This window comes from Mustela lutreola, chromosome 16 (genome assembly GCF_030435805.1).
Source record: "Mustela lutreola isolate mMusLut2 chromosome 16, mMusLut2.pri, whole genome shotgun sequence".
NCBI classification, from domain to species: Eukaryota; Metazoa; Chordata; class Mammalia; order Carnivora; family Mustelidae; genus Mustela; species Mustela lutreola.
Genome location: NC_081305.1, coordinates 54,608,917 through 54,635,297, shown reverse-complemented (window position 1 = coordinate 54,635,297; position 26,381 = coordinate 54,608,917). Strand labels below are relative to the sequence as shown.

The following is a 26,381-nucleotide window of genomic DNA, read 5'->3' as shown; positions in this document are numbered from 1 at the left end:
ACAGACAGGTGGGCGACCCACCGGTATCCTGGCCTCCTGGCCCCACCCAGCCTAGCCCCTCACCCGGGTCCCTCCTGTCAGCCTCCTGGATAGCTGGTGGTGGGAGGCTGGGATGTAGTATTGGGGAGACAGAGGCACTGTGAGCCTGGGGCGGCAGAAGTGGGAGGCCGCGTGGTGCCCGGGAGTGGTGCCCGGGAGCGGGTGGAACTGGTGACTTCACTGAAGTGTGGCTGACAACGTGTGCAGAGGACTGCTGGGAATCAGTGTCCCAGGGGAGCAGGGACACTCAGATGCGGGTGTCATGGGGCAGAGGATCACACATGGGGCATCCCTCAGGGAGCCACAAGACGTGGCCTCTGCAGAGGCATCCTGAGAGGGGTGCAGGTGGGTGGGGAGAAGGGCCTGGGAGGGCTGACTGGTGTTGGTAGTACAGTGGCCTGGGTCAGCGTGGATAACCTGAGGGCACATCTGGGCACTGACACTACAGGACAGGGCGATTGGCATTGCTTGGTACTGGTGGATCCACTCGGAGGGGGCCTGGGGGGCTGGGAGGGTGGCTAAGAAGTGGGGTGATGGTCTTGGGGACTGAGGTGGGAGGTCATCTCCAGATCTCCACTATTCTCTCCTGAGGCGGCCTTGTAAGCCTAGGTGCCAAATGGGGTCCGCCTCCCTCTTCTTCTCCCAGTCTCCCACCCCAGCACCGGAAACCAGAATGTCTGGTCTGGTCCCTCCCCCCCACACCAGGCCCAGCTCCTGCACCGTTGCCATGGAGATGGGAAGCAGTGGAGGGTACTGCTGACTTTGGGGGAGTGGGGATGGGCTGGGGGGTTGGGGGAGGGAAGACAAAATGAGTGTGCGAAGAGGACAGTTCCAAGAGCTGTGGGTGAACGAGCAGCTTAATCGCGAGCTGGCCAACCCCTCCCCCATGAGTGGCCAGGCTGCGAAGCCCCCCCCCCGCCCCCCAGGCACCCAGCAGAGCTGCCTCACCTTGCCCTTGCGGAGGCCCCCCAGCCTCCAACCCGCCGGATTCCACATCCCACCTCCGGACCCGGAGCCCGCTGCCACTCCCCCTCGGCTGACCCTGGCTGACCCCCAGCCTCAAGCGGGCACTAATGGGGTGGCCTGGGGGATGAAAGCAAAGCTGGCCCGGGCACCCCCGCGCGTGCGGCTGCCCGCAACCCCCCAGACCAGCTCCGGCCCCTCCCCCTCAGGCCCGAGGGAGGGAGCGGGCACACTCCGCCGGGGCGGCATGAATCAAACGCTCCGCGGCTAAGAATAGCTGGCACGCAGCTGGTACTGAGACGGGCTGAGGAATCGGCGGGGGGGGGGGGGGGTGGAGAAGGGGAGAGAGGGGGTGCCCTGGGAGGCTGCGGGGGGATAGGGGGCAGCTGGTGTGGCCGAGAGCGGGGCCGGGAGAATGAATGGAGGCGGAGAGAGGCGGGGAAAGGCGGGGAGAAGAGCCGGGGCTGGGGCCGAAAAACCGGTGGGGGAGAGCCACGGGCCGGGGAGAGGGGGCGGGGGCACCCGGGAGCGGGACTCGGAGGCGGGAGCCGAGGGGGCGCGCCGGCCGGTGGTGAAGGGAGAGGAGACGGTGGGGATGAGGGGAGCTTGTGAACAGGGTGGGAGGGGATTGGAGGAGCCTAGGAGGAGAAGCCAGAGCTAGAGGGGGTCGAAGGGGGCGGAGGAGGCCAAGGCCCAGACCCCCGATGGAGGGGCAGAGAACCAGGGTGACCTGGGGGAGGGGCCTCGCGCGGTGGGGCTGCAGAAGGGGTCTGTGGGCACTGGAAAGCTGGGGTGGGTGAGGCGGGGGAGTGGCCAGGCAGGGCCAGGAGGTGGGTACAGCGAACGAGCCCTTGGCCTGGGAGCGCGGGGAAGCGGGCTCGGGCTGGGGGCCTTACTGGCGGGGGCTGGGGGGCTCATCCTCGCCTCAAGTCTGCTATATGGGACGGGGCACGGGGGACTGGGGCGTAACCCAATTTGGCGTCGCCCGGGGCAACGCTCCCCTCCTCACCCCCACCCCCCATCGCACACCCGGGCCCGGAGCCCGGCGAGCGGCCAAGGACGTCCGGGGCGCCCCCGCCCCCTCCCGCGGCCCCGGCCCCGCAGCTCCCCCAAACCCCCGGGTTTTCGGCCCCCTTACCTGCCTGGCGGGGCTGCTGAGTCCCGGTCGGCGGCGCCCGCGGCCCCTCCCCCCTCCCCCCACCCCCCACCCCCCCGGAAACGGGGGACCCTCAGGCCATGCCCCACCGCCCCGGAGGGCGAGCGGGCCGGGGAGGGGGCGGGCGGGGGCCGGGGGGGAGGGCGGGGGGGCCGAGGACCTCACCCCCCCCGCGGGCCGGGCCTGGCCATCCGCAGAGCGCCCCCCCTTCTGCCGCGGCCGCCGCGCCCCTCCGGGCTAGCCCGCCCCCGACTCGGTCCGGCCGGCTCCGGGCGCGGCGTCTCCGCCTGCTCTTCCTCCTCCTCTTCCTCAGGCCGCCGCCGCCGCCGCCGCCGCCGCCCGCTCCGCGCCTCCTCTGCCTCCCTTCTCGCTCTCTAGCTCTCACTGTCTCTCCCTCGCCCTGTCTCTCTCTCCCTCCCTCCCTCTCTCTCCCTCCCCTCCCTCCGCCCTCTCCCCTCCCTCCAGTGCCGGCGGAGGAGACATCGCCCCTCCCCGCGCCCCCAAACCTCGCCCATCCCCCCCCCGCCGGCTCCGCCCCCTCCCCCTGCCCTCCCCCACCACGCCCCATCGCCACCAGATTACCCAACCTGGCTCTACCCTTGCTTGCCCCTCTACCCGGACCATGGGGCCCCGCCCCCCTTAAGGGTACCGATCCACAGACAAACAGACAGACAGACAGACACACACACCCCAGGACCACCCCTTCCCACAGCGCTTCCAAACCCGGCTGCACACAGTAGGGCGCAATAAATATTTGTCGCTAGACTCTAAACCTCCAAACTGGATCGTGAGAGCTATAGAATCCCGTCGCCCCAAACACACACACACACACACACACACACACGCCCCTTCCCCCAAGGCACAGGTGCTTAGAGTCACTAGCTGGCCCTGCATGGTCGCACGTTCCCCCCACATACACTCTGCTGGGCATGCATGACCTAACATACCTGAGTGTACATCACCACAAACACACCCAGCTACAACATGCACATATCACACCAGCGTGCCAGAGCACACGCGCCACACAGCATTCTCCCCCCACCCCCTCAGGGGCGTGCAGGATGCTCTGATCTCCCACTCACGTGCAATCCAGAAATGGACACTCGCAATTGTGAGGGGTAGTGTGCATTAGGTCCCATCTCACCCCCCCACCATCCATCACACAGGTGTGCACGTGCCCATTTAGATGCACAGCCCTGTGCCTTAGCTCCCCTCCCTAGCTGACATTTCCTGAGCATTTCACATGTGCCAGGTTCTGCTCCTGACTATCAACTGACTGTCACCAGTCCTATGGACTGTGGGGACTTTCACCATCCCCATTTTCCAGAGGGAGAAACTGGGGCACAGAGAAGCTAAGTAACTTGGTGTCCAAGGTCACCTAGCTCTGAAGAGGTGACACCAAGGAGCAGGGATGGGCAGCTGGCTCAGTCTTTACACTGCTGCCGTTCATGCTCCCGTTCACGGCTAGGCACAACATCAAGGCATGTCCTCCTTCATTGTACACAGACACTCCCAAGGTCCCCTCACAGCTCAGGTCTCTGGTGCTGGGAACATCTCAGAGAGACAGGGCAGGTCCCATAGGGCAATGGTAAGAGTGTCCCCAGAGCCCAAGCTCCTATCCTTCTTCCAGCTCCACCAGCGCCTCCAGAGCAGCCAGCTGGAGCACAGGCACCTGCAGAGGGCAGTTCAGAGACACCTCTGGCCAAGTCTCCAGCTGTGGGCTCCAGGGTACCAGGGATGAGCCAGCCCTGCCCCAGGAGGCCCCGCTCTGCATGCATACACCAGCCCAGGTGGCGAGCATCTGGGCCCAGGGAGAGAACAGCTGCCTACACTGGCACCAGCAGTGAGAGAGGCTGTGTGTTCCTCTACAGTTTACGAGGCCTTTCCTAGCCTATGAGTTCTCTCGAGGGCTCTAGCTGCTAGCGAGGGGTCCCCAGGCCCCTAAGAGGCACCCGAAAGGCTCAGGGGGTGAGTAACCTGCCCTCATGCCACACTGCCTTCTGCTTTCTTGGAAAAGGGAAGGTTGGAGGAGTGGGTTTCCAAGCCCCCTCCAGGGGCTCCCAGCAGCTGACGGCCCATGCCCTGCCCTTGCTTAGAGCTAAAAGCCTTGGCTAGTTGTTGCCATGCTGGTGACCTCCAGCAGGCTGCATCGTCCCTTCTCTGAGCCTCAGTTTCATTCCTTGAAGAGTGGGCCCTGCAGTCCCAGGCTGCTGAGCTCCATGGCGGCTGGCACAACCAGCCAGGCCTCAGCCGGGAAAGCCCTGCATGACTCACGGGTCTGGCAGAGAGTGGGCCTGGCCTGGCCTCCTGCTTCCCTTATGTCTGCAGCTTCTCTCTTATTGCCCTCACCACCTCCACCCTGGTGACCACCAGCCCCTCCCCAGCGTGCCCCTGTGCCCATGCCCCATGGAACTTGGGATGCCACCTAAACACAGTGGTCCAGCCTTCAGCCTTTGGCTGAGCTGTTACCCTACCAGGAATGGCTATTTCTTTCCTCATGGAGCAGACTGATTGAGCACCTACTGTGTGCTAGGTTGGCCTTGTCCTTGCTCTGGGGATGCAGCAATGAACAGGAATGCCTGCCTTGGTTGGCAGGAGACGGACAACAAACGAGGAAATGAACAAACAAGACAATCCAGTCTTGATTAGACCAACAAGATAAAATGGGCTGTTAAGTTGTAGAAGTGCAGCTTCCTTGGATATGATCGAGAAGGCCTCACTGAGCTGAGACCTTCATAATGAGAAGAAGCTGTGGGAAGAGGATCTAGAAGGAGCAAAAGGCTAGTGCAAAAGCTTGAGGTAGGAAGGAGCTTGGCATTCAGGAAACAGTGGAGAGGCGGTGTGGCTGGAGCCTGGGGGACAAAGGGAAGGGTGGGTGATGAGCTTGCCTAGGTGCCAAGGACCCATCCTTCCCAGCTTCCCACTGGGCAATCCAGGCCCCTGCTGAGGACAGGGTTTGGCTTCCCTCCTGCATATGATGGGAAGCTGGGGGAGCAGGGGAGTGGGGAGTGACGTGATCTGATTTATGGTTTGGAAGCTTTGCTCTGGCTGCGGCAAGCAGTGTGGATTGGAGGGGCTCAGGAGAAAGGAGGGAGAGAGCCAGGAGGTGGTGACTGCAGTGGTCCAGGCTGGAGGCGAGGCACCGAGGCAGGCACCGCGAGGCAGCCAAGGCGAGGCAGCCACGGCTGAATGCTCAGAACTCCACACAGTGAGCCCTGCGACTGTCTACTCCACCTCCTGGAGGAAGCGTCCTTGATCACCACCCACCCCCCCTTCCCTGCTCCCTTTTGCCCTACTGTCTGCTGGTAGGTGGGGGCTGGAGTCCCCAGCATTGCCCCACCCAGGGCCTGCGCCTGCCAGAGGCTTCCAGGAGAGTACAGCCAATGAATCCCAGAACCCCACCTTCTAGAGTTGCCTGCACAGTGACATGCATACTCTCCATATGTGTACCCACAGACAGGCACATACATTCATTTTCATCTTGGGGCAAGGGCTTGAGGCCAGGATGGGAGATCTGGGGGCAGGAGGCGCCCTAGAGCCTGTGAATCCTGGGAAAGCCTCCTCCAGCAGCGTGAGTGGGCAATGGTGGTCACAGGGTAATAAAAACCTTATGGAGACCCTGCAGTCTCCCTGCTCCGGAAGAGTGGCCAGGAGGAGGAGTGGGGAGCAGGGCCAAGCCCCAAGAACCCCCTGAGGGTGCTCCTGGGCACAGGTCATGTCCCCAAGATCCCTTGGAGAACCAGCTCCTTCATCTTCGGGCCATCTGAGCTTTTGGCCATGGTGGAAGGAAAGGGCAGGGCGGAAGTGAGCTCTGGAAATCGGGAAGAGGGGGGTATGTGGGGAGACCCAAGGCGGGATCCAGGCTTTGGAACGTTGGAGGTTTCCGGCCACAGAGGCAGGGCCTCAAGGGAGCCAAGAGAGGCGGAGAGAGACACACACACAGAGGAGCAGAGACCAACGGACGAACAGACCCGTGGACAGAGACAGGAGCTGGGAGGAAGCTGACCGGAGAGAAGCTGGGAAAGGCAGAAACCAGGGGCTAGTGATTTGCACGCACTTCCCAACGCCCAGAGACATCCATCTGCCGCCTTGGGAGCTGCAGAGCTCAGCCTGATGCAGGCAGCCTGGCTGCTTGGGGCCCTGGTGGTCCCTCAGCTCCTGGGCTTTAGCCACGGGGCTCGAGGAGCGGACAGGGAGTGGGAGGGGGTCTGGGGAGGCGCCCAAGAGGAGGAGCGGGAAAGGGAAGCCCTGATGCTGAAGGTGAGTTGCTTGGGACTTTGATGGGGAACTGTGGGTGTTGGAGGGAGGGTATTGCGGAGTTAGGGAAATAGGCAAGGGAGAGTGATGGGGCAGGCTCAAAGGATGGGGATGATGGATTCCGACAAGGGACTCAGAGGCAAGGCTCACTGCTGGAAAGGGGTGGTTGGAGCGTGTGGGGCGTCTGAACGCAGCAGGGCTAGCCCTAACCATCCCTCCCCCGCCTCAGCATTTGCAGGAGGCCCTGGGATTGCCCGCTGGGAGGGGGGACGAAAACCCCGAGGGAACCCCTGAAGACAAAGAGACCTGGGGGACCGAGGAGGACGGTCAGGGGGAGGAAAAGGAGGAAACAACGCCAACGCCCTCCTCTAGCCCTAGCCCCTCTCCCACCCCTGAGGACACCGTCACTTATATCCGTGAGTAATCATTAGCTCCGCCCTGCCCCCAGGCCTCTGTGGTCCTTTTCTCAAAAAACGAACCGTCCTTTCACTGCTGAGGACCTTTCAATGGCCCACCGCCCAGCGCCCCACCCCTCACGACCCTGGGGGCTCCGGGTGCCTGGTCTTGCACTCCCAAGAGCCCCTACCTTCCAGAAATCCCGAATGCCGCCCACCGCACCTCTACCCCCAGAAGCCCTAACTGCCCCCCAGGCCCTTTGGTCCGCCAGCTCCGCTTCCCCGGTCCCGTCCAACGTGCTCCTTGTCTCCCCGCAGTGGGCCGCCTGGCCGGCCTGGACGCAGGCCTGCACCAGCTGCACGTCCGTCTGCACGCGTTGGACACCCGCGTGGTCGAGTTGACTCGGGGGCTGCGGCAGCTGCGGGAGGCGGCAAGCGACACCCGCGACGCCGTGGAAGCCCTGCAGGAGACGCAGAGGCGCGCCGAGCGCGAGCATGGCCGCTTAGAGGGTGAGTCCGCGCCGCGCGGGGCAGGGAAAGTGGGACGATCCGGGTCAAGTGGAGGACCGGTGGGGGGAGGGGGCCCAGAAACATCTGAAGAGACGTGAGGACCCAGGGTGTTATGGGCGAGCGGTTTTCTAGACTTGTGCAGGGTGTTGGCTTATGGAGAGTTTAGAGTAGCCGGGAGGGTGAATGCGGAGAGCCGCCGAGGGGGAGGCCCGCTCCGACCGCGCGGTGCAGCTTACCAGACTCGGCCCGCGCCACGCCCCCTACAGTCCGGTTCCAGCCGTCTGGCTCCACCCCCATTGGGCCCAACTCTCCGCCTCCTTACTCTCGGTGGCTCTGACCCCGCCTCCTCCCAGCCCCGCCCCGGAGGCTCCGACCCCGCCTTCCACCCCCCCCCCCCAGGCCCCCTGACCCCGCCCCTCCTCGCCCCCAGGTTGCTTGAAGGGGCTGCGCCTTGGCCACAAGTGCTTCCTGCTGTCGCGCGACTTCGAGGCGCAGGCGGCGGCGCAGGCGCGGTGCGTGGCACGGGGCGGGAGCCTGGCACAGCCCGCCGACCGCCAGCAGATGGAGGCGCTGACTCGCTACTTGCGCGGGGCCCTCGCTCCCTACAACTGGCCCGTGTGGCTGGGCGTGCACGACCGGCGCTCCGAGGGACTATATCTCTTCGAGAACGGCCAGCGCGTGTCCTTCTTCGCTTGGCACCGCGCGCCCCGTCCGGAGCCCGGAGCTGGTCCTAGCCCCGCGCCGCACCCTCTCAGCCCCAACCAGCCCAACGGCGGCACGCTCGAGAACTGCGTGGCGCAAGCCTCGGATGACGGCTCCTGGTGGGACCACGACTGCGAACGCCGCCTCTACTATGTCTGCGAGTACCCCTTCTAGCGGGGCCTGTCTTCGCGTCTCCAGCCCATCCCACCACTCGCCCTTTGGCTGGGCGTTTCATCCTGCGAGTACGCCCTTCCTTCCTTTTCTCCCTACCCACGGATGGAAGCGTGTTCCCTCTGGCTGGGCGATCCCAGGGGATCTTCTGTGGAGCCGAGAGCCCTTCCTCGCCTGTGTCTGTCTTGGGAGCTGCGGGCACCAGGCTAAGTCACACGCCAATAAAGCCTTGTGGAATCTGACTTGAGCGGGCGGTGGAGGCACTTTTGGTCTTTTATTCCATCTCCGGGCAAGCCTGGAAGGGCAAGACCCTGGCCTTTGGATGCCTGTCCTGTTCCGCATTTACAGGTATCGTTTGAACCCCAGAATCAGAGTGATGGATAACACATGTACAAATGTACACACATCATCTGCTCCTGCACATAGATGCCCGGAGTGCACGTGTGCACGTGCTGCTGACGCGTCTACTCCTGTTGTGTCCCACTCACGGCTTTTGGGACACAGGGTCTGTCAGTCATTGTCCAGGCCTTTGCCTTGGTACTAGTTAAAGAGATCTGGGAAATACAAAGGAGCTAAAGGTTCTGACAAGTCCTGCAGGAAATAGCCCCTTTAATTTTCTTTAGTTGGTGTATCTCAAACTCTTTCCACCAGATGGTCCCTACCCCCAGGGCATGTGTTGAGAAGCAAGCTTAACCTATACAGAGGGAATTTAGGCTCCCTCCCAGTGTTTCCTTCTCTACTCCCTGCCTCTGAGGCCATAAGCCAGTCCCTCCTCTGTGAGCCTCAGTTTCCTCACCTGAACATGGTAATAATCATCCCGCCTTGTATTAGCTCTTGGAAAGTTTTGGGGAGCCCAGGAAAGTGAGCATTTAAAAATGGTTGATCGTGAATCACATGCTACCTTTCTTTACCTTTTTCATACCTTCGTTCCCTGAGTCAGAAAACTCAGGAGTGGGCCAACCTGGGCCTCAGCACTTAGGACAGCACTCTTTGGAAGAGGAGCTCTTCTTTTGGAATTACCCAGCCCCCTCTCACTACCCCCCCCCCATAGTGGCAACATGGGCCTGACCCTGACATCATCATGGAGCCCAGGAAATGTATTGTGACCTTGTCTGTCCTTATATCCCTGCCTCTCCTTCACCATGGTACCACCAGCCTAAATGTCACCACTGGATCCACCAGTGGGAGGAATGAGCCATCCCTGTCATCTCCACCCCTGTCATTTCTCAGCCCCACAGCCCCTATAGAAGTAACAGAATGGGGAATGGTGAGGGGGTGAGGGGGCGGGGGCTCTAGTCAGGAAGGCTTCAATTGGGGGACTGAAGACCTAGCTCAAAATTATTCTTCCTCTGAACTTGTTTCCTGGGGTCGAGGAAGGCAGCAGGTTGTCTTCTAGGCGACCAGAGGGCATATTAGGTAGACATGGGTAACTGCTACTGCCTGGAAGGGGCCCACCATTACACACCTGACATTCTGGAAAGTGGGTGGGTAAATACGGAGTAGGTCAGTGGTTACCTGCCTGGACTCTGGAGCCAGACGTCCCGGGTTCTAATCCTATCTTGGCCACTTACCTACGAGGCACATAAAGTTAGATATAACCCCTGTGCCTCAGTGCCCCCATCTGTACAATGGGGGTAAGAGTGTCTACCTCTTATAAGAGTGCTGGACACAGAGGGGTCTTTACAACACTAGATCTGACTCTCACATGGCAATTTTAACCTCCCCCTCTGCATGCTCTATCCAGATGCTGCCTTTGCATATGTACAGCTTCTTTCAAGAATTGGCCAGTGTGTCACCCTGAACAACCTGCTTCCCCTTCCCCCAGTAGGGTATGGTGCCCCTGTGATGTTCATAAATGCTGAGTTCTCTTCAGAGCTAAGTAAGCCCCGATGAGCCGGACCAGGGAGCCTCGCTGGACAGGGCTGGGTATGACCAACTCTGTGCCCCCACCATCCCCAGGCATAGGGGAGCTCCTTATGGAAAGGAAGACGCCTATATGGTGCCATGTTTGGGACCTTGAGATGAGTTCGATCTCTGCTTCTCTATCTCCCTGCCCTCCCCCAGGCTGAGTCCGGAGCCTTCCCTGGGCTCCCACATACTTGGGGGCTTTCCTTATCACACCGTCCATTACTCTAGGTGTCACTGTTTGGCCATTGTCATACTAAGCCTGGACACAAAATTACATCCACACAGAGGTGGGAGCGTGGGATGGTGGTGAAGGGCGTTTTGCAAGGATTGTTTAAGCATCAGATCAGCTCCCCTGTACGATGCATTTTGGACTGATTCCTGACTCAGTTCTGTTCATAGGGACCCTGCCCCCCTCACCTCCTAGAAGCCCTCCTAGGCCTGCTAAAGACCAGCGTTTGCCAATGCCCTCCCCCGGACTCTCTGCGGAGCACCTGCGGTTAGAGAGCTCGGAGACGCGGACCAGAGAAGGTCTCAGCAGCTGCCTGGGATCGATGCATGAAGAGATTCCAGGGCGGTGGTGGAGGAAGGGCCCAATCCCTGAGATGACCCAGCGGAGGAAAAACCCGGTCGTCACCAGTTTGCCAAGACTACAAGTCCCAGGAGTCCGAGCGGCAGGCCTTTACATTCTTCCCAGAACCACGTTTCCCAGCAGCCATCGGGAGCCTCATGGAAGTCCTCTCGAAAAATCCCGCCCCCTCCTCCCAAGTGACAGGTAGGAACTTGACCGTCTCCAATCACAGCTCACACCCTTCCCCCGCCAACCTCGCCGGGCCTCGCCCCAAAGGTATTTTGGGAAATGTAGTCCCGTTACGCGTCAACGGGGAGGAAAAACCCAAAGTCAAAGCCTTGACATTCATTTAGGCTTAGATTGTAACCAGTGCTCAGACCTTTCCAAGAGTTTTTAAAAATACAGGTGAATTTCCACGGATAATTGTAAATTGGTAATAAGCGTCTTTTAAAACAGAAGTGCATAGAAAATATGAAAATGCGTAGAAAATGGGAAGAAAATTTCTCAAAATGTGAGTATCTTGAATATGTACTAAATTACAACATAAAATACGACACAAAAATTCTTCCTTGGCCTCGAAAAAAATGGCTAAATACTGGTCCAAACTAAACTTAGTTTCTCTAAAAAAAAAAAAACCACACACACACATACACACACTTTTTGTTTGGAAATAATCTCAAGCTTACAGATAACCTGCCCAAACACAAATAGTTTCTACCCAGATTTATCTATTGTTAACAGCTTACCCCATTGCTTTGGATTTATCATTACTTATTCATTCATCCATCCATCCATCCATCCAACACCCACCCATCCGTCCTAAACCAATTAGCAGGAACAAATTAAAATCAGGTTTACTGACCAGTTGCAGGGAAGGAGACCACATCCCAAAAGAGAAGCTGTGATCAACTTACGGCATTCGGGGGAAGAGAAGAATTTGGTGAAATTTGAGTGAAACTGTGGTTTGGTAGCTTCAGAGCAAAGCAGGGATGTGTATAAATGAGTCAACAGTTATGGACTGCAAAGTGGACTCAGGATCCTGTTTCCTTGGAAACTACAAAGTTAAGATAAACGTGGCATGCTATGCCCAGAAACTCTATATAAAGCTCTTCATCGGGGCTGGAAATTGAGGCTTCTTGTCTGTGTCAAAGTGACGTAGATCTTCCGGGAAAAGTGGGCTAAGTTCCATTCCTACAGATAGACTTTCAAACAACAAAGTTTTGAAAAGCCTGTGATTTTAGAGAACAAACTTCCTCAGTGAGTAAGAGAGCAGTCCTTGCTCACAAAGCAGGTGGTAGGACCCTTCACAGGTGCCGCGTATCCCTGGGAAAAATGTTGCCCATTAACTCTGCCCCGAACCTTATCTGTGTGTGTAGATAAATGGTAGGCAGAGGTTTACAGTCCGAGCTGGTTTTAGTTTCTCAGTATGTGCATCTATTTTCTGAAGCATGTTTTAGTTACATACACTGTCGCCCTTTACCCCCGAATACTTGTGTGTGTATTTCCTAAAAACAGAGATACTCTCTTATTTATCCACAGTCCTCAACCTCAATAAACATAACATTTACTGATTCTTTTTATCTAATGTCTTGAGCTATCAGTTTCATCAGTTGACTCAAATGCTCTCTCACAGCACTTTCCCCTTCCAGTTCAGGATCTAGTCTGGGCTTAGGGATTGCATTTTGTTGCCACATCTCCTTGAATCTGGAACATTTCCATATTTATGATATCGACATTTTGGAAGAACAACCCAACCTTTTTTTTTTTTTTTTTTCTTTTTTAAATAGGAGTTCCTCCCTTGAGTTTGCCTAACGTTTCCTCATGGTGATCCGACTCAGGGTACTCATTCTCTGCCACAATATATGAGGTGAAGTATGTCCTTCCTCCTTATGGTCAGTTGAGGGAAGTATGAGGAGCATGGAATGATTGCTTTTGTTTTAGGTCCTGTTTCTGTCCTCAGTGGTTCACTTTGAACATGGCCCCCTCCTGGCTTCTACAGGCTTTTCCATGCCAGCCCCATGTTCTTTATTCATTCATTTGAACAACCTCTTCTCTGCTCCAGCCCCAAGCTACCACCGCCTCTTAAATGCCAGCCTCTGTCATTCCAGCAGCAAGTCGCTTTTTTTCCAAAGCACAGGTGGTTGTGTGAGCCAGGCCAGATGGCAGCATGAGCCTGGTTTTGGAAATTCTTGCAGGAGGCAAGTAACCTTCCCTTCTCAGTCTATTTCCACCTACTCCAAACGCAACTGGACTTCGGGTTCTAACCCTGAGCCGTGACAGCTCCTGGCAGCCTTCCGGGCAGGAAGCCAGAGCTGGGGTGGATTTGGAGGACAGAGGTGGCGGGAAGTAGAACACCAGCTCTGCCTTCAAAACAATCTTTTGGGCAATGGTGGGTACATGCAAAATAATCTGTGTGTAATGACTGAGGTACAGGGAGACCACCCATTAATTTATCATTCGATTTAATACTAGGACATTATTATTTACTCCTCTTTCCTTCATGCCCACCTGTAACCACGATCCTGAATCACGTCTAAACTTCACTCAATTTCCATGATTACTTTGGCGCGTATATACGCGTCCCCAAACAGCATATGATTTCTTTTTGCCTGTTTTTGAGCTTTGTAGCAACAATATCTGCATTAGTGTTCTAGAGCTGCTGTAACGAAGTACCAAAGACAGGGTAGCTCAAACAACAGCAATGGTATTTCTCACCATCCTGGAAGCTGGAAGTTGAAGATGCAGGTGTCAGCAGGCAGGTGGCTGCCTTTTCTTTGTGTCCTCACTCGGTCTTCTGTCTGTGCATTCTGGTGTCTCTCTCTGTGTCCAGATGTCCTCTTATGAAGGGTACCAATCAGCTTGGATTAGGGCCGACTCTAAGGGCTTCGTTTTAAAGCCCTTAATTTGGGGGACCTCCCTTAAGTGTCTGCCTTTGGCTCAGGTCATGATCCCAGGGTCCTGGGATGGAGCCTGGCATCAGGCTTCCTACTCAGCCGGAAGCCTGCTTCTCCCTCTCCCACTCCCCTTGCTTGTGCTCTCTCTTTCTAATGACCTTATTTCAAAATACAGTCACATTCTAAGGTGCTGGGCTTCAACATAGGAATCTGTGGTGAGGGGCAAAAATCTAGCCCATTACCATATTTTACTATATGCAGCTATAGATGCAGCTAGCTTTTTTTTTTTTCTTTAAGATTTTATTCTTTAAGTAATCTCTAGGCTCAGCATGGGGTTCATACTTACAGTCCCCTAGATCAGGAGTAGAATGTTCCATGACTGAGCCAGCCAGGCACCCCAAGGTTTTTGTTTTTGTTTTTAAATAAGAGTCTTTTCTTTTTTTTTAAGATTTTATTTATTTATTTGACAGAGATCACAGGTAGGCAGAGAGGCAGACAGAGAGAGGAAGGGAAGCAGGCTCCCTCCTGAGCAGAGAACCCAGATGCGATGCAGGGCTCGGGCTCGATGCTGGGCTCCATCCCAGGACTGCAGGGGTTTGATCCCAAGACCCTGAGATCATGACCTGAGCCAAAAGCAGAGGCTTTAACCCACTGAGCCACCCAGGCGCCCCTAACTAAGAGTCTTACTTTCCTTCTTTCTTTCAGAGCAGTTTTAGGTTGACAACAAAATTGAGAGGAAGGTGAGGGCGGGGTGGGGGTGTGCACCTGGCTGGCTCAAGCGGTTAAGCTTCTGCCTTGGGCTCAGGTCATGATCTCAGCGTCCTGGGATCGAGCCCTGCCCGGGTGAGGAGTCTACTCTCCTCCCTCTGTGATCTCTCTTGCTCTCTCTCAAATAAATAAATAAATAAATAAATAAATATTTTTTAAAAAGGTTGAGAGGAAGGTAGGGAGATTTCCCACATACCCCACCCCCACACATGCATAACCTCCTCCCATCAACATCCTCCACTAGAATGGGTACATTTGCCACAATGGTTGAACCTACACATCAGTACCCCTCGAGGTTTAACTGAAGGAGTCACTCTCAGTGGTGTGCCTCCAGTGAGTGTGGACAAACGTATAATGGCATGTGTCCGTCATTATAGTATCATGCAGTCCCTTAAGAAAGCCTTCCCTGCCCTGAGGGGCGAACCAGATTCTCTTGCATTCTTTTTTTTTTTTTTTAAGATTTTATTTATTATTTATTTGACAGACAGAGATCACAAGTAGGCAGAGAGACAGGCAGAGAGAGAGGAAGGGAAGCAGGCTCCCTGCTGAGCATAGAGCCCGATGCGGGGCTCCATCCCAGGACCCTGGGATCATGACTTGAGCTGAAGGCAGAGACTTTAACCCACCCAGGCGCCCTTTCTCTTGCATTCTTAAAGTTTTCCCTTCCACACGAAAGTCTTCAGTCCACCTGAAGCTGATTTTTGTGAGGTGTGATGTAGAAATCCAATTTCACTTTCCCCCTAAGGATAAACAATGATTTCAACAGCCTTTGTTAAATAGTTAACCTTTTCCGATTCTCTGTGGTTCCTGCCTCATTATATTTAAGTACTTGTGGGTCTTTTATGGGGCTCTCTGTTCTGCACATCGATTCACCTGTTTAAGCCAGCATCAAGACCATCCTGTCTCAGTAACCATTGCTTCATACGATGTTTCATGGAACAAGTCATTACAACTTTGCATAAACCCACCCAGCAATTAGAAAAAGAAGTAACACTCCCCAACTCATTTTATGAGGTTACTACAATATTAACACACACACACACACACACACAGTCAAAGACGGGGCACCCGGCTGGCTCAGTCCGCGGAGTGGGCAACTCTTGATCTCAGGGTTTTGGATTCAAGTCCCATGCTGAGTGTAGAGATTATTTAAAAAAATAGAATCTGGGGCGCCTGGGTGGCTCAGTGGGTTAAGCCGCTGCCTTCGGCTCAGGTCATGATCTCAGGGTCCTGGGATCGAGTCCCGCATCGGGCTCTCTGCTCAGCAGGGAGCCTGCTTCCTCCTCTCTCTCTCTCTGCCTGCCTCTCTGCCTACTTGTGATCTCTGTCAAATAAATAAATAAATCTTAAAAAAATAGAATCTGAAAAAATGGTCAAGCACAGCATAAACAAGGAAAACCACAGTCTATTTCTCTTGTGAATCAAAAAAGTCCTAAATAAAATACTACTATCTGCTTTAATCAATTGATTGATTCTCCACATTCATGGGTTAACAGAGGAAAACCAGATGACTATCACCACAGATGGAAAAAAAAGCATTTGATAAAAACTTGATCCAATAAATAGTTTTTTCTATAATGAACAAACACTCTAAAGCAAACAGTGGGAAAATCAGCAAGCAAATCCACAGGAACAAGAGCAAAACAAGTGACCAAAAAAAGGGGCACAGAAATCAATGGAATGAAAGAGGGGAGAAAAGTCTAACAAAACAAGATGTTGATTTTAGAAAAAGTTACTGACATCGATTGACTTTTGGCAAAACTGAATAAGAAAAAGAGAGAGGGGCTCCAAATAAAATACAAACCATAAAAGTGGATAATTATAGCTAGGACTGAGATATAAAAAGTAATTAGGGGCACCTGGCTGGCTCAGTCATGGAACATGCAACTCTTAGTATTGGGGTCATCAGTTTGAGCCCCTTGGTGGGTGTAGAGTTTACTTAAAAATAAATTAATAAACTTTAAAAATTGTAATTAGAGGGGTGCCTGGGTGGCTCAACTCTGCCTTCGGCTCAGGTCATGATCCCAGGGTCCTGGGATCGAGCCACACATCGGGCTCTCTGCTCAGTAGGGAACCTGCTTCCTCCTCTCTCTCTGCCTGCCTCCCTGCCTACTTGTGATCTCTGTCTGTCAAATAAATAAATAAAATCTTTAAAAAATAAAAAATAAAAATGTAATTAGATAGTACTATAACCAACTATGGGCCAGCATTTAAAAATGTAGATAAAATGGTTAAATCATTAGAAAAATATAAAATGCCCCAAATTATGCAAAAATCAAAAACTTGAGTAAACCAGTAACTACTAAAATATACAAAGTTAGAGTCAAAGATTTCCATTCTCTCTCTCTCTCTCTCTCAAAAAATCTCCAGGGGCACAGATGGTCTTCTAGGTGACTGATATCAAATATTCAAGAAATGGCTAATTTTTATGTTATACACATTATTCCAGAAAATAGAAATGTAGAATCTGTCTAGTTCATTTTTGGAAGCTAATGCAACGCTGATTCTAAAACCAGATAAGGAACATGTACAAGAAAAGAAAATTATAGGTCCATTTAATTTGTGAATGTTGGTGCAAAAATCCTACATATCTCATAATAGCCTACGAAATCCAACACTGTATCGTAATTCATCACGATGGGGTAGGCTTTATCGCTAGTTAGCAAGGGTCGTTCAAAATTTAAAAAAAAATTCTTTTAGTGTAATTCACTAATAGACCAAGGAGGAAAATGTAATGATTTCAGTCAACATGGAGAAATAATTTGGTAAGGTTTTATATCTATTTATGAGTGAAAATTAAAACAGTAACTAGGGGGGGAAAGGATATTTTCTTAACCTTTTAAAGCTTCCAGCAAACACCATAAAAATTTTGGATGGCTTCCTTCCAAGAGCAAGAATGATATTAGGATATTCTCATCATGGCTGTTGCTTAACACAGTACTGTATATAAATCCTGATTAATGGTTTATTTAAAAAGCTGTAGGAACAAGTAAGAGATATCAGCAAGGTCCTGAATTACAAGATTAACCTAGAGAGGTGTCTGGCTGGCTTAGTCGTGGATTGTGAAACTCTTGATCTCTCAGAGCTGTGAGTTTGAGCCTCACATTGGGTATAGAGATTACTTAAAAAAAATAAAAAACCTTTAAAAAGTCAAACAAAAAACCCCCCAAGATTAACCTACAAAAATCAGTTCCATTTCTTTACACCGACAATAGACAACCATGAAATGTAATTAAAAATACCATTCATCGGGGCGCCTGGGTGGCTTAGTGGGTTAAAGTGTCTGCCTTTGGCTCAGGTCATGATCCCAGGGTCCTGGAATCAAGCCCCACATCGGGCTTTCTGCTCAGCAGGGAGCCTGCTTCCCCCTCTCTCTGCCTGCTTCTCTGCCTGCTTGTGATCTCTGTCTGTCAAATAAATAAATAAAATCTTTAAAAAAAAATATTCACCATCCCTCTGAAATACCTTGAAATCATCTGGGAAATAACACATTAAAAAAATTAAGATTTGGGGAGAGAAAACTTAATTTTTTTAAAAGATTTTATTTATTTAAGAGAGAGAGAGTGAGAGAGAGTATGAACTGGGGGAGAGGCAGTTCAGAGTCCCCACTGAGCAAGGAGTCCAAAGCAGGGCTCCATCCCAGGACCCTGCCCCAGCGGAAGGCAGATGCTTAACTGACTGAGCCACTCAGGTGCCACAAACTCTAATTAATGACACAAAGATGATTGGAATAAAAATAAAGACACTCTAGGGGCGCCTGGGTGGCTCAGCAGGTTAAAGCCTCTGCTTTCGGCTCAGGTCATGGTCCCAGAGTCCTGGGATCGAGCCCCACATCAGGCTCTCTGCTCCGCAGGGAGCCTGTGTCCTCCTTTCTCTCTGCCTGCCTCTCTGCCTACTTGTGATCTCTGTCAAATAAATAAATAAAATCTTTTATAAATAAAGACACTCTATGCTCTTGGTTGTGTGATTAAATATTATACAGATGTTAATACCTCACCAAAAAGTCATAGATCTAACATAGTTGTAAGCAAATTTCTACTTGGATTATTTTAAACTTTTATTGAGATTCACATACCATATAATCCATACAACTAAAGTGGACAATTCATCGGCTCTTGGTACATACAGATATGAGCAACCATCATCATGGTCAATTTGAGAGCATTTCACCATCACAAACAGACAAACAAACACCAAACCTGTAGCTTTTTTTTTAAAATAAAGAATTTATTTATTTATTTGATAGACAGAGATCACAAGTAGGCAGAGAGGCAGACAGAGAGAGAGGGAGAAGCAGGCTCCCTACTGAGCAGAGAGCCCAATGTGGGGCTCGATCCCAGGACCCTGAGAATGACCTGAGCCGAAGGCAGAGGCTTAACCCACTGAGACACCCAGGTGCCCCAAACCTGTAGCTTTAGCAATTATCTTATCTCTCCATCCATTCCCAGTCCGAAGAAACCAAGAATCTGTTTTCTGATCTTACAGATTTTCCCTTTATGGATATTTCAGATGAACGCAATCGTGTAAATGTGTCGTCTTTTTGATTGGCTTCTTTAGCTTAGTGTGGTTTGTGGCATGGAGTAGCCCCTCATTCCTTCTTATGGCTGAATAACATTTCATTGTATGGATATCTTGCATTTTGTTTGTCATTGTCAGTTGATGGCGACTGTTAACACCTTTAATGCTGCTATAAATAGGGCGCCTGGGTGGCTCAGTGGGTTGAGCTGCTGCCTTCGGCTCGGGTCATGGTCTCAGGGTCCTGGGATCGAGTCCCGCATCGGGCTCTCTGCTCAGCGGAGAGCCTGCTTCTCTTCCTCTCTCTCTGCCTGCCTCTGCCTACTTGTGATCTCTCTCTCTCTCTGTCAAATAAATAAATAAAATCTTTAAAAAAAAATGCTGCTATAAATATTCATGTTCCAGTTTCTGTGTGGTTGTATGTTTTTATTTCTCCTGGAAATCTGTCTAGGAGGGGGCATTGTTGGATCTCAGGGTAACTCTATGTTTGACTTTTTTGAACTACCAGCCTGTTTCCCACAGTCTGCCCCATTTTATGCTCCCACCAGCAGTGTGTGAGGGTTTCAGTTTCTCCTCATCCTTGCCCAAACTTGCTATTATCTGACTTTTTAATTTTAGCCATCCTCATGGATGCGAAGAGGTACCTACCTCCTTGTGATTTTTATTTGCATTTCTCTGATGACTAATGATGCAGATATTTTCATGTGCTTTTTGGCCATTTGTGTATCTCCTTTGGGAAATGTCTATTCAGATCTCTAGCCCATTCAAAAATTGTGTGATTTGTATTTTTGATACTGACTTGGAAGAGTTCTTAATCTATTTGTTTTGTTTGTTTGTTTGTTTTAAAAGATTTTATTTATTTATTTGACAAAGAGAGAGAGAGATCACAAGTAGGCAGAGGCAGGTGGGTGGGGGGGAAGCAGAATGACCAGGATGTCACCATCTTCCACCTTCCCCTCCCACACACTCCAGGAGACTAGTGAGATCCCTGTGAAGTTTTAAATTTGTATTGATTTTCTAATGAATGCGGTTAAGTAGTCTTTCAGGAGACTCTGGTTTTAGAGGCATTTGAGGATCCTCCTCAGGGAGATGGTGGTCTTTGGTTGGGAAGAGCCCCGCATGGTTGGTAAGGTGGGATTGAGACCCAGAGGGAGCACTGCTTCTTGGCATGGCCAAGGGAAGGAAATAGCATTTCCTTGGGCAGCCTCCATGGGAGAGGCTTGTGGAGGATGCCCTAAGCCTTGGATTTTGGGGACTGAAAATCTCTCTTTAATAAAATTTCTATGAGAATCCAAGAAGGTGATCACAGCTTCATTCACTCAGATAAAGGCAGTTCATCGGCACTGATGGTGACCAGTGCTCCAGGCCCTGTCCAGCGCTCTATAAACATACAGACACCCCAAATTGGCATCTCGACCCTACCAGAGTGATAATGCAATTATGACTAGTCTACAGATGAGGAAGCTGGAGGGTCAGAGTGGTAAAGCCACTTACCAATGGTCACAGAGCGAGTAAGTGGTAGTTGGGCCTTGAAAAGACTGACCCTACTAATCCATTCAGTCATGATTGTTGAGAACCGGTGAGCTGAACGTTATGGTTCTAGGCTCTAGAGACAGAGAGGTGAAGGAGACAAGGATCCCTACTTTGGAGAGGGACATTCAAGGGAGAGGGCTTGACATTTGAGGGGGAGGAGCTAACATTCCAACAGGAGGAGCTGACATGCCAGTGGGAGGGGTTAACATTCTGGGGAAGGAGCTAACATCCCAGGGGGAGGAGCTGACATTTTTTTTTTTTTTAAGATTTTATTTATTTATTTGACACAGAGAGAGATCACAAGTAGGCAGAGAGGCAGGCAGAGAGGGAGGGGGAAGCAAGCTCCCCGCGGAGCAGAGACCCTGATATGGGGCTGGATCCCAGGACCCTGAGATCATGACCCAAGCCCAAGGCAGAGGCCCAACCCGCTGAGCCACCCAGGCGACCCAGGGGCTGACATTTTGAGGGAGGGTTTACATAGTACAGGGAGGGGCTGACACCCCAAGAGGAGGGGTTGATATTCTGGGAAAGGGGTCAACAGTCCTGGGGAAGACGTGAAATTCTGGGTGAAGAGCTAACATCCCAGGGGAGGGGTTGACATCTCAGGGGAGGGACTGATACCCCAAGGGGAGGGGCTGACATTCTGGGGGAGGAGCTTATGTCCCAAGGGGAGGGGCCAACAACCCCTATCTTTCAGAGCCTACAGCCTCCTCCTCACAATAGTCTGTCCCTTCAAGTATTGATGGAGCCCACGGCACAAATCTCTGCTATCCTCTGAATCCCTGACCAGAACAGGGCCTCTGCCCTCACAGAGCTCACAGCCTAGGGAAGAAAGTCCTGAACAGCAAAATCCTGCAGAAAGATATTTACCTCCCCGGCAGGAGGGAAGCAATTACTCGCTCTTAATCACTACCTCTGTTTCTCTCAGCAGGGAGAGAGGGAAGGCGGCGCCCCCAATCTGGCCTGGTTTGAGATGTTCCTAGCCGTGGGAGACAGACAGACTGTCATCAAACGTCGGAAAATAGCTGTCATGAGACTCCTCACCCCCTGACACTTGACACCTTTCCCTTCCCAGCACCTGAAGCCCTCCTTCCTCGGCGGCAACAAAGCCGTAGTTTCTGTTCCTGTTGACTGAGCACAGAATGCTTCCTAATCCTCACACACCCCTGCTGGGGTAGAGAGACTGAACTGCTCAGGGTCCCAGTCAGGGTCAGGATGTCAGGGTCCGGGTTCAAACTCAGCACTGTGGCGGGAGTCCAGAGGCCATGCCCTTCCCAACACACACGACCAGCTGTGCTATGGGTCTCCTGGTTCCCATTCTTGTCCCTGCAGAATCAAATGAAGAAGGGGGGCAAGATGACAGCCTTACCCCTTTGTCTGTTTCATTCGCTTCTGTGTCCCTCGCTCCTGAGATGCGGTCTATCATGAATGATGCCCCGCCCCACCCTCTGGGTCTTGTGCTGACCCAGACCTTGCCCAGTGTAATGAATTATTCATTTCTTTGAAAAATGGGGACTTCCCATGTGCCTCCTCCAGTGGTGGGTGATGCTGGGGACCCCAGAGTCATCATCCCAGGACTCTGATCTGAAAGAGGCTGCAAGCTGGCCACAGAGATGGATATGGTCAGTGAGCTATCAAATTGGTTATGGCTGTGACAAAGCAGGGACCAGGTGTAAGGGGTGGAGGGGGTGGGCTTGAGAGATGGAGTTGAAGGCTTTGATGGGGTCTGTTGGAAGGCCAGGCTGAGGGGCACCGGGGAGCCATGGGAGGTGTGTGAGCAGAGAAGGGTTAGAGTCAACCCTGAATGTAGAGGAGTCCCTCTGGGGTCTCCTGGGGGACAGAAAGAGGCCAGGAGAAAGTGAGCATGAGGGTCCTGGAGAAGAGAAGGCCTGAGTGGGGGCCAGGCCATAGAGATGGAGAAGAGAGTATGAAGGAGGGAGGGGCTAGTAGTGGGCTCTAATCCAGGACACCCTCCCTCGCCTCATCTCCTTCCAGTCTGGCAGAGCATGGGAGACTAACCTCTCCATTTCCCACAGCCTGCCACACCCTCCAGGCCTCCCCTGCCACCATCCTGGGTCCAGACCCCCTCTTCTGGCAGCCTGCCCTCAACTCCGTACTCCTGTCCTCAGAGGCAAACTTACTTTCAAACTGTGTGACCTTCAGAGCACCTCCATTTGCTGGTCTATGAAATGGTTGTATTCATTTCTAATGGCTGCTGTAACCAATATCTATAAACTTAAAGGCTTAAAACCACATGAATCTATCCTGCAGTTCTGGGGGCCCTAAATTGGGGTGGGTCACTGGGTTCAAGAGGAGAGTCCATTTCCTTTCCTTCTCTAGTTTCTGAAATTGCCCTGTTTTGTGGCTCATGGACCTTGGTCCATCTTCAGAACCAGCAGGATTGGTCTCTGGGTCCCTCGCTCTTCTGCCTCCCTCTCCTACTTCCTAGTGACTGTATGCCCCCCCAAGATAATCCAGGATCCTCTCCCCATTTTGACAAATAGGCTTAATTTCATCTGTGTCTTTACTACCCTGCTGCTTCTGCTGGGGTTGGTGGGGATAGGGGATCCCAGGCCAGACATGGTGGAAGTGTGGGTGCTGCTCAGACCACTGGAGCTCACCCTGGGTGGGGGAGGGGAGGGTGAGTAGTGGGTGCTTCAACCCTATGCGTTACACACCTGGGGACCAGGCCTCCAGGCTATGCCAGACCCTTGGCAGAATGGAGGGAGAGTGTCTGAGGAGGACATGGGTGAGAGGTCCAGTCATCCTGGGAGGACCTGAAGGGAAATTCCTGGGGGTTGGAGACAGTATGGGGGAAGGCAGAGGGTGGCGGAGGTCCTATCTCCTCCAAGCCTGGAAAATATGGGGTGTGCAGGTTCAGCAAGAGATGGATATAGGAGAATGGGGAGGCAGAGAGAGAGGAGGAGAGAGAGGGACAGAGATGCAGAGAGGACAGGGAGGAGGGAGACAGAGACGGGGTGGAGGGAGACACAGAAGACCCTGAGAAAGTGGGACAGAGACCCTGAGAGAGGGATAGAGACGCTGGTGGGGGGCAGAGATGATGCAGAAGCCCTGAGAAATGAGGTGAAATGGAAGAGGTGGAGGGGAGGGGATGCGTGCAGGTGCAAACGTGATGAGACTGCGTAGACATGGGCGTCAGATGGCAGCCAAAGTAGGGAGGGGAGGTGAGAGGCAGGTCAGGCTGCCAGGAGGGATCAAGTGGAAGAGGAGACAGAAAAAGATATGGAGACAAAGACCCAGTGAGAGACAGGAACACGAAGAGCTCCAGTGAAAGACCGAAATAGCACCAGCCTCAACCTGAAGAAGAGCGCTCGGGGGAGACAGACGGACAGGGAGACAGACCACGGGCTGTGGGCTTGCATGTAAAGGCAGGACTGTGGACATGGCTGAGGAATTTAGAATGAGTGTGACCCCCCACAAGCCTGATTATCCCAGGACTGAGCGCTTCCTGTGATCCAGGGCTCTGGGAGCTCAAACTGGAAAGTTCGATGCAGCCCAGGACGCCTTGGTCCCCCAGATGGAACAGAGCAACACTGGGACAGCCCTGGGCCACCGGCTTCTCTGGCTCAGCACTGCGTTGGTTATCATCATGCCTGTCTTCTCTCACTGCCCTGGGAAATGGGCCTCCCCATCGCCCTTCCGGTGCCCTGCTCTGGGAACAAACTACTTTGTCTTTCTCTTGTTTTCAAACTCCCAAATTTTGCTAAACTAAAGGTTAAATTTTGCTTCACGTTCTGAGTCTTTTGATGTATCCACGGAGCTGCCGTGAACTGAGCTCCAAGGCGGGCGGGGAAATTCCTCTCTTCTTGTCTTGGGAAAATGCATTACAGAGACGCCTCTGACCCTGGCTGCACATCACAATCTCCAGGGGGAGCTTTTAAAATCCAATCGATGTCCAGGCCCCATCCCCAGGCGTTGTGGTTTAAGTGGTCCAGGGTAGAGCTGGTCTCTGGGACTTTCAAAAGCTCCCCACGGGCAGCGGGCTGAGCCCCATCCCTCTGAAGTGCCTGTGGTTGTAGAAATGCAACCTTAATAGCTCCCAGGGGACCCAGAACCCCAGCACTAAGTGGTTGAAAACCCTAGGGACGGGGAGGGGGGGCATGCACAGATCAACTGCTCTGTCTGTATTTGGTTGTTCTACAAGCATTAACAGCCAAGACCCAAGCTGGGGGTCCCTTAGGAGTCAGATCCTATTCTGTGCACCCCACTTTCAAGCTCCCTGGTCACGGCCACCAAGGATGGGAGGGGAGAGCAAGCAGCCACACTGGGAGCAGGAGGGGTTTTAGGAAGCCTTCTAGAGGAAGCAGACGCAGAGCAGAGGTGGGAAGGGGCACTCCAGGCGGGAAGCATAGCTTGTATGTGCAAAGACACAAGGGAATAACATTTTTTACTATCTCTGTTATATGTGGTTAAGGATATACTGGGGCGGGGTGCGGGGGAGCTGTGCGAAGGGTGTAGGTGAGATGGAAAGGAAAAGAAAAGAAAAAAGACTAGAGGGACGTCAGGTCCTACACAACTCCAAGGCCAAGCTGAAGGGCTGGGACTCTTGGGGGAGGGGGGCCATCTGAGGTGGGGGACATGGGAAGGCTGCTAGCAGGGAGGGACAGTCAGCTCTGGATGTAAAGGACCTCTGTGAAAGCTAGAGGTTAGAGACAGGAAGTAAGGCGAAGGTCCGGGGAGAGAGAAACCCTGGTGGGAGCCCGCCAGGAAGGTCTCTGAATTCCGGTTTGCCCAAGCCAAGTTCCCTCCCGGAGCCAGGCGGACTACCTTCTGGCTGGGAAAATGGTCCAACACCTCCCTCGTGTGGTGGCTCCTAGTTTTGCAGCCAGGGTTTCCTGTAAGTAAAACTAACCTCTACATCAGGACGTTTTTGAAAAATAAAGAGGACGGCGGGGGGGCACCTGGGTGGCTCAGTGGGTTAAGCCGCTGCCTTCAGCTCAGGTCATGATCTCAGGGTCCTGGGTTCAAGTCCCGTATCAGGCTCTCTGCTCGGCAGGAGCCTGCTTCCTCCTCTTTCTCTCTGCCTGCCTCTCTGCCTACTTGTGATCTCTCTCTGTCAAATAAATAAATAAAATCTTTAAAAAAGAAATAAAGAGGACGCTATTAACCAATGACGTTGCAACAACTGGCCCAAGGTGTCTGCAATCCGCGAGGCAAAATTGTAGTGAGGCTATAAGTCCGTTCCTAATCGAAATTTGCTAGGCCTTTCCTGCGAAATGGTCACCCTCTTCAGGAGCTGCCCTTTTAGATATTGAATCAAAATAAAATTGTTCATCATATAAGAAAGTGGAGGAAGCTCAGCCAAAGCCTGGGGTGTCCCCCAGGGCATTCCATCTGCTGGGGATGAAGGCAGGCAGTGGGGAGGAGGTGGTTAGTGAGGGAGCTTAGTAACAGACTGTCTGGAGGTCTAGACACTTCTATAGGAAGGGGCATTAATAGTGGGTATTGAAGGTTGAGTAGAAGTTTTCTAAGAAAAGAGAAAGATGTGTTGCAAAATATAACAATGAAGATGATACCTGACAAACTCAGTTTGTGTCTTTGGTCTCAAGTTTTTCTGGCTGTGGCCTTCAGAGCCCACTGAACAAAAATTTTCACCTTTGTCTGACTGAGAAGAAAACCAGGGTTCAGAGAGAAGGAATGTAGCTGAAGTACGCAGCAGTTCGTGTTGATGCCAGGTGAGTCAGTCCTGCTCTCTCTCCTCTCTGTACCTTCTATTTTTTTTTTTTTTTTAAGATTTTATTTGAGAGAGAGAGAGAGCATGAGCAGAGGGGAGGGGGACAGGGAGAGGGAGAAGCAGACTCCCCTGCTGAGCAGGCAGCCCATTGTGGGATTTGATCCCAATACCTTGGGATCATGACCTGAGCCAAAGGCAGACACTTAACTGAGCCACCCAGGTGCCCCTTCCCTCTGTGCCTTTGCACCCAGAGTACAAATGTCCTTCCTCCTAACTGCTCCCGAAAGACTCCTACTCATCTCTCAAA

At 52.8% G+C, this 26,381-nt stretch overlaps 2 protein-coding genes and 1 long non-coding RNA gene across 9 annotated transcripts in view; 2 read left to right on the top strand and 1 right to left on the bottom strand.

Moving 5' to 3' along the window:
* Positions 1-2,550, bottom strand: part of SHANK1 (SH3 and multiple ankyrin repeat domains 1) — a 46,772-nt gene extending 44,222 nt beyond the window's left edge. For 3 of the 5 annotated variants that reach the window (XM_059151013.1, XM_059151015.1, XM_059151016.1), the window contains exon 1: positions 2,141-2,547. The gene's annotated coding sequence lies outside the window, so the exon portion shown is untranslated. Of the gene's footprint in view, positions 1-987; positions 1,079-2,140 lie in introns of those variants that run through there. The other 2 variants (XM_059151017.1, XM_059151014.1) reach the window with 2 other exon arrangements.
* A 3,488-nt stretch (positions 2,551-6,038) lies between these two features.
* Positions 6,039-8,440, top strand: CLEC11A (C-type lectin domain containing 11A). The gene is made up of 4 exons (XM_059151108.1): positions 6,039-6,418; positions 6,645-6,831; positions 7,129-7,320; positions 7,751-8,440. Exons 1-4 carry the CDS (start codon positions 6,272-6,274, stop codon positions 8,194-8,196), a joined length of 972 nt encoding a protein of 323 aa, XP_059007091.1. The 5' UTR covers positions 6,039-6,271; the 3' UTR covers positions 8,197-8,440.
* A 112-nt stretch (positions 8,441-8,552) lies between these two features.
* On the top strand, positions 8,553-22,632 carry LOC131817609 (uncharacterized). Of its 3 annotated transcripts, none has more exons than XR_009348558.1 (4): positions 8,553-9,460; positions 10,019-10,119; positions 10,501-10,873; positions 21,308-22,632. It is a non-coding gene; the product is annotated as an uncharacterized LOC131817609 (long non-coding RNA). The 3 variants fall into 3 exon arrangements; XR_009348557.1 differs by having other exon boundaries at positions 9,938-10,119; XR_009348559.1 differs by lacking the exon at positions 10,019-10,119.
* Positions 22,633-26,381: the final 3,749 nt, after the last annotated feature.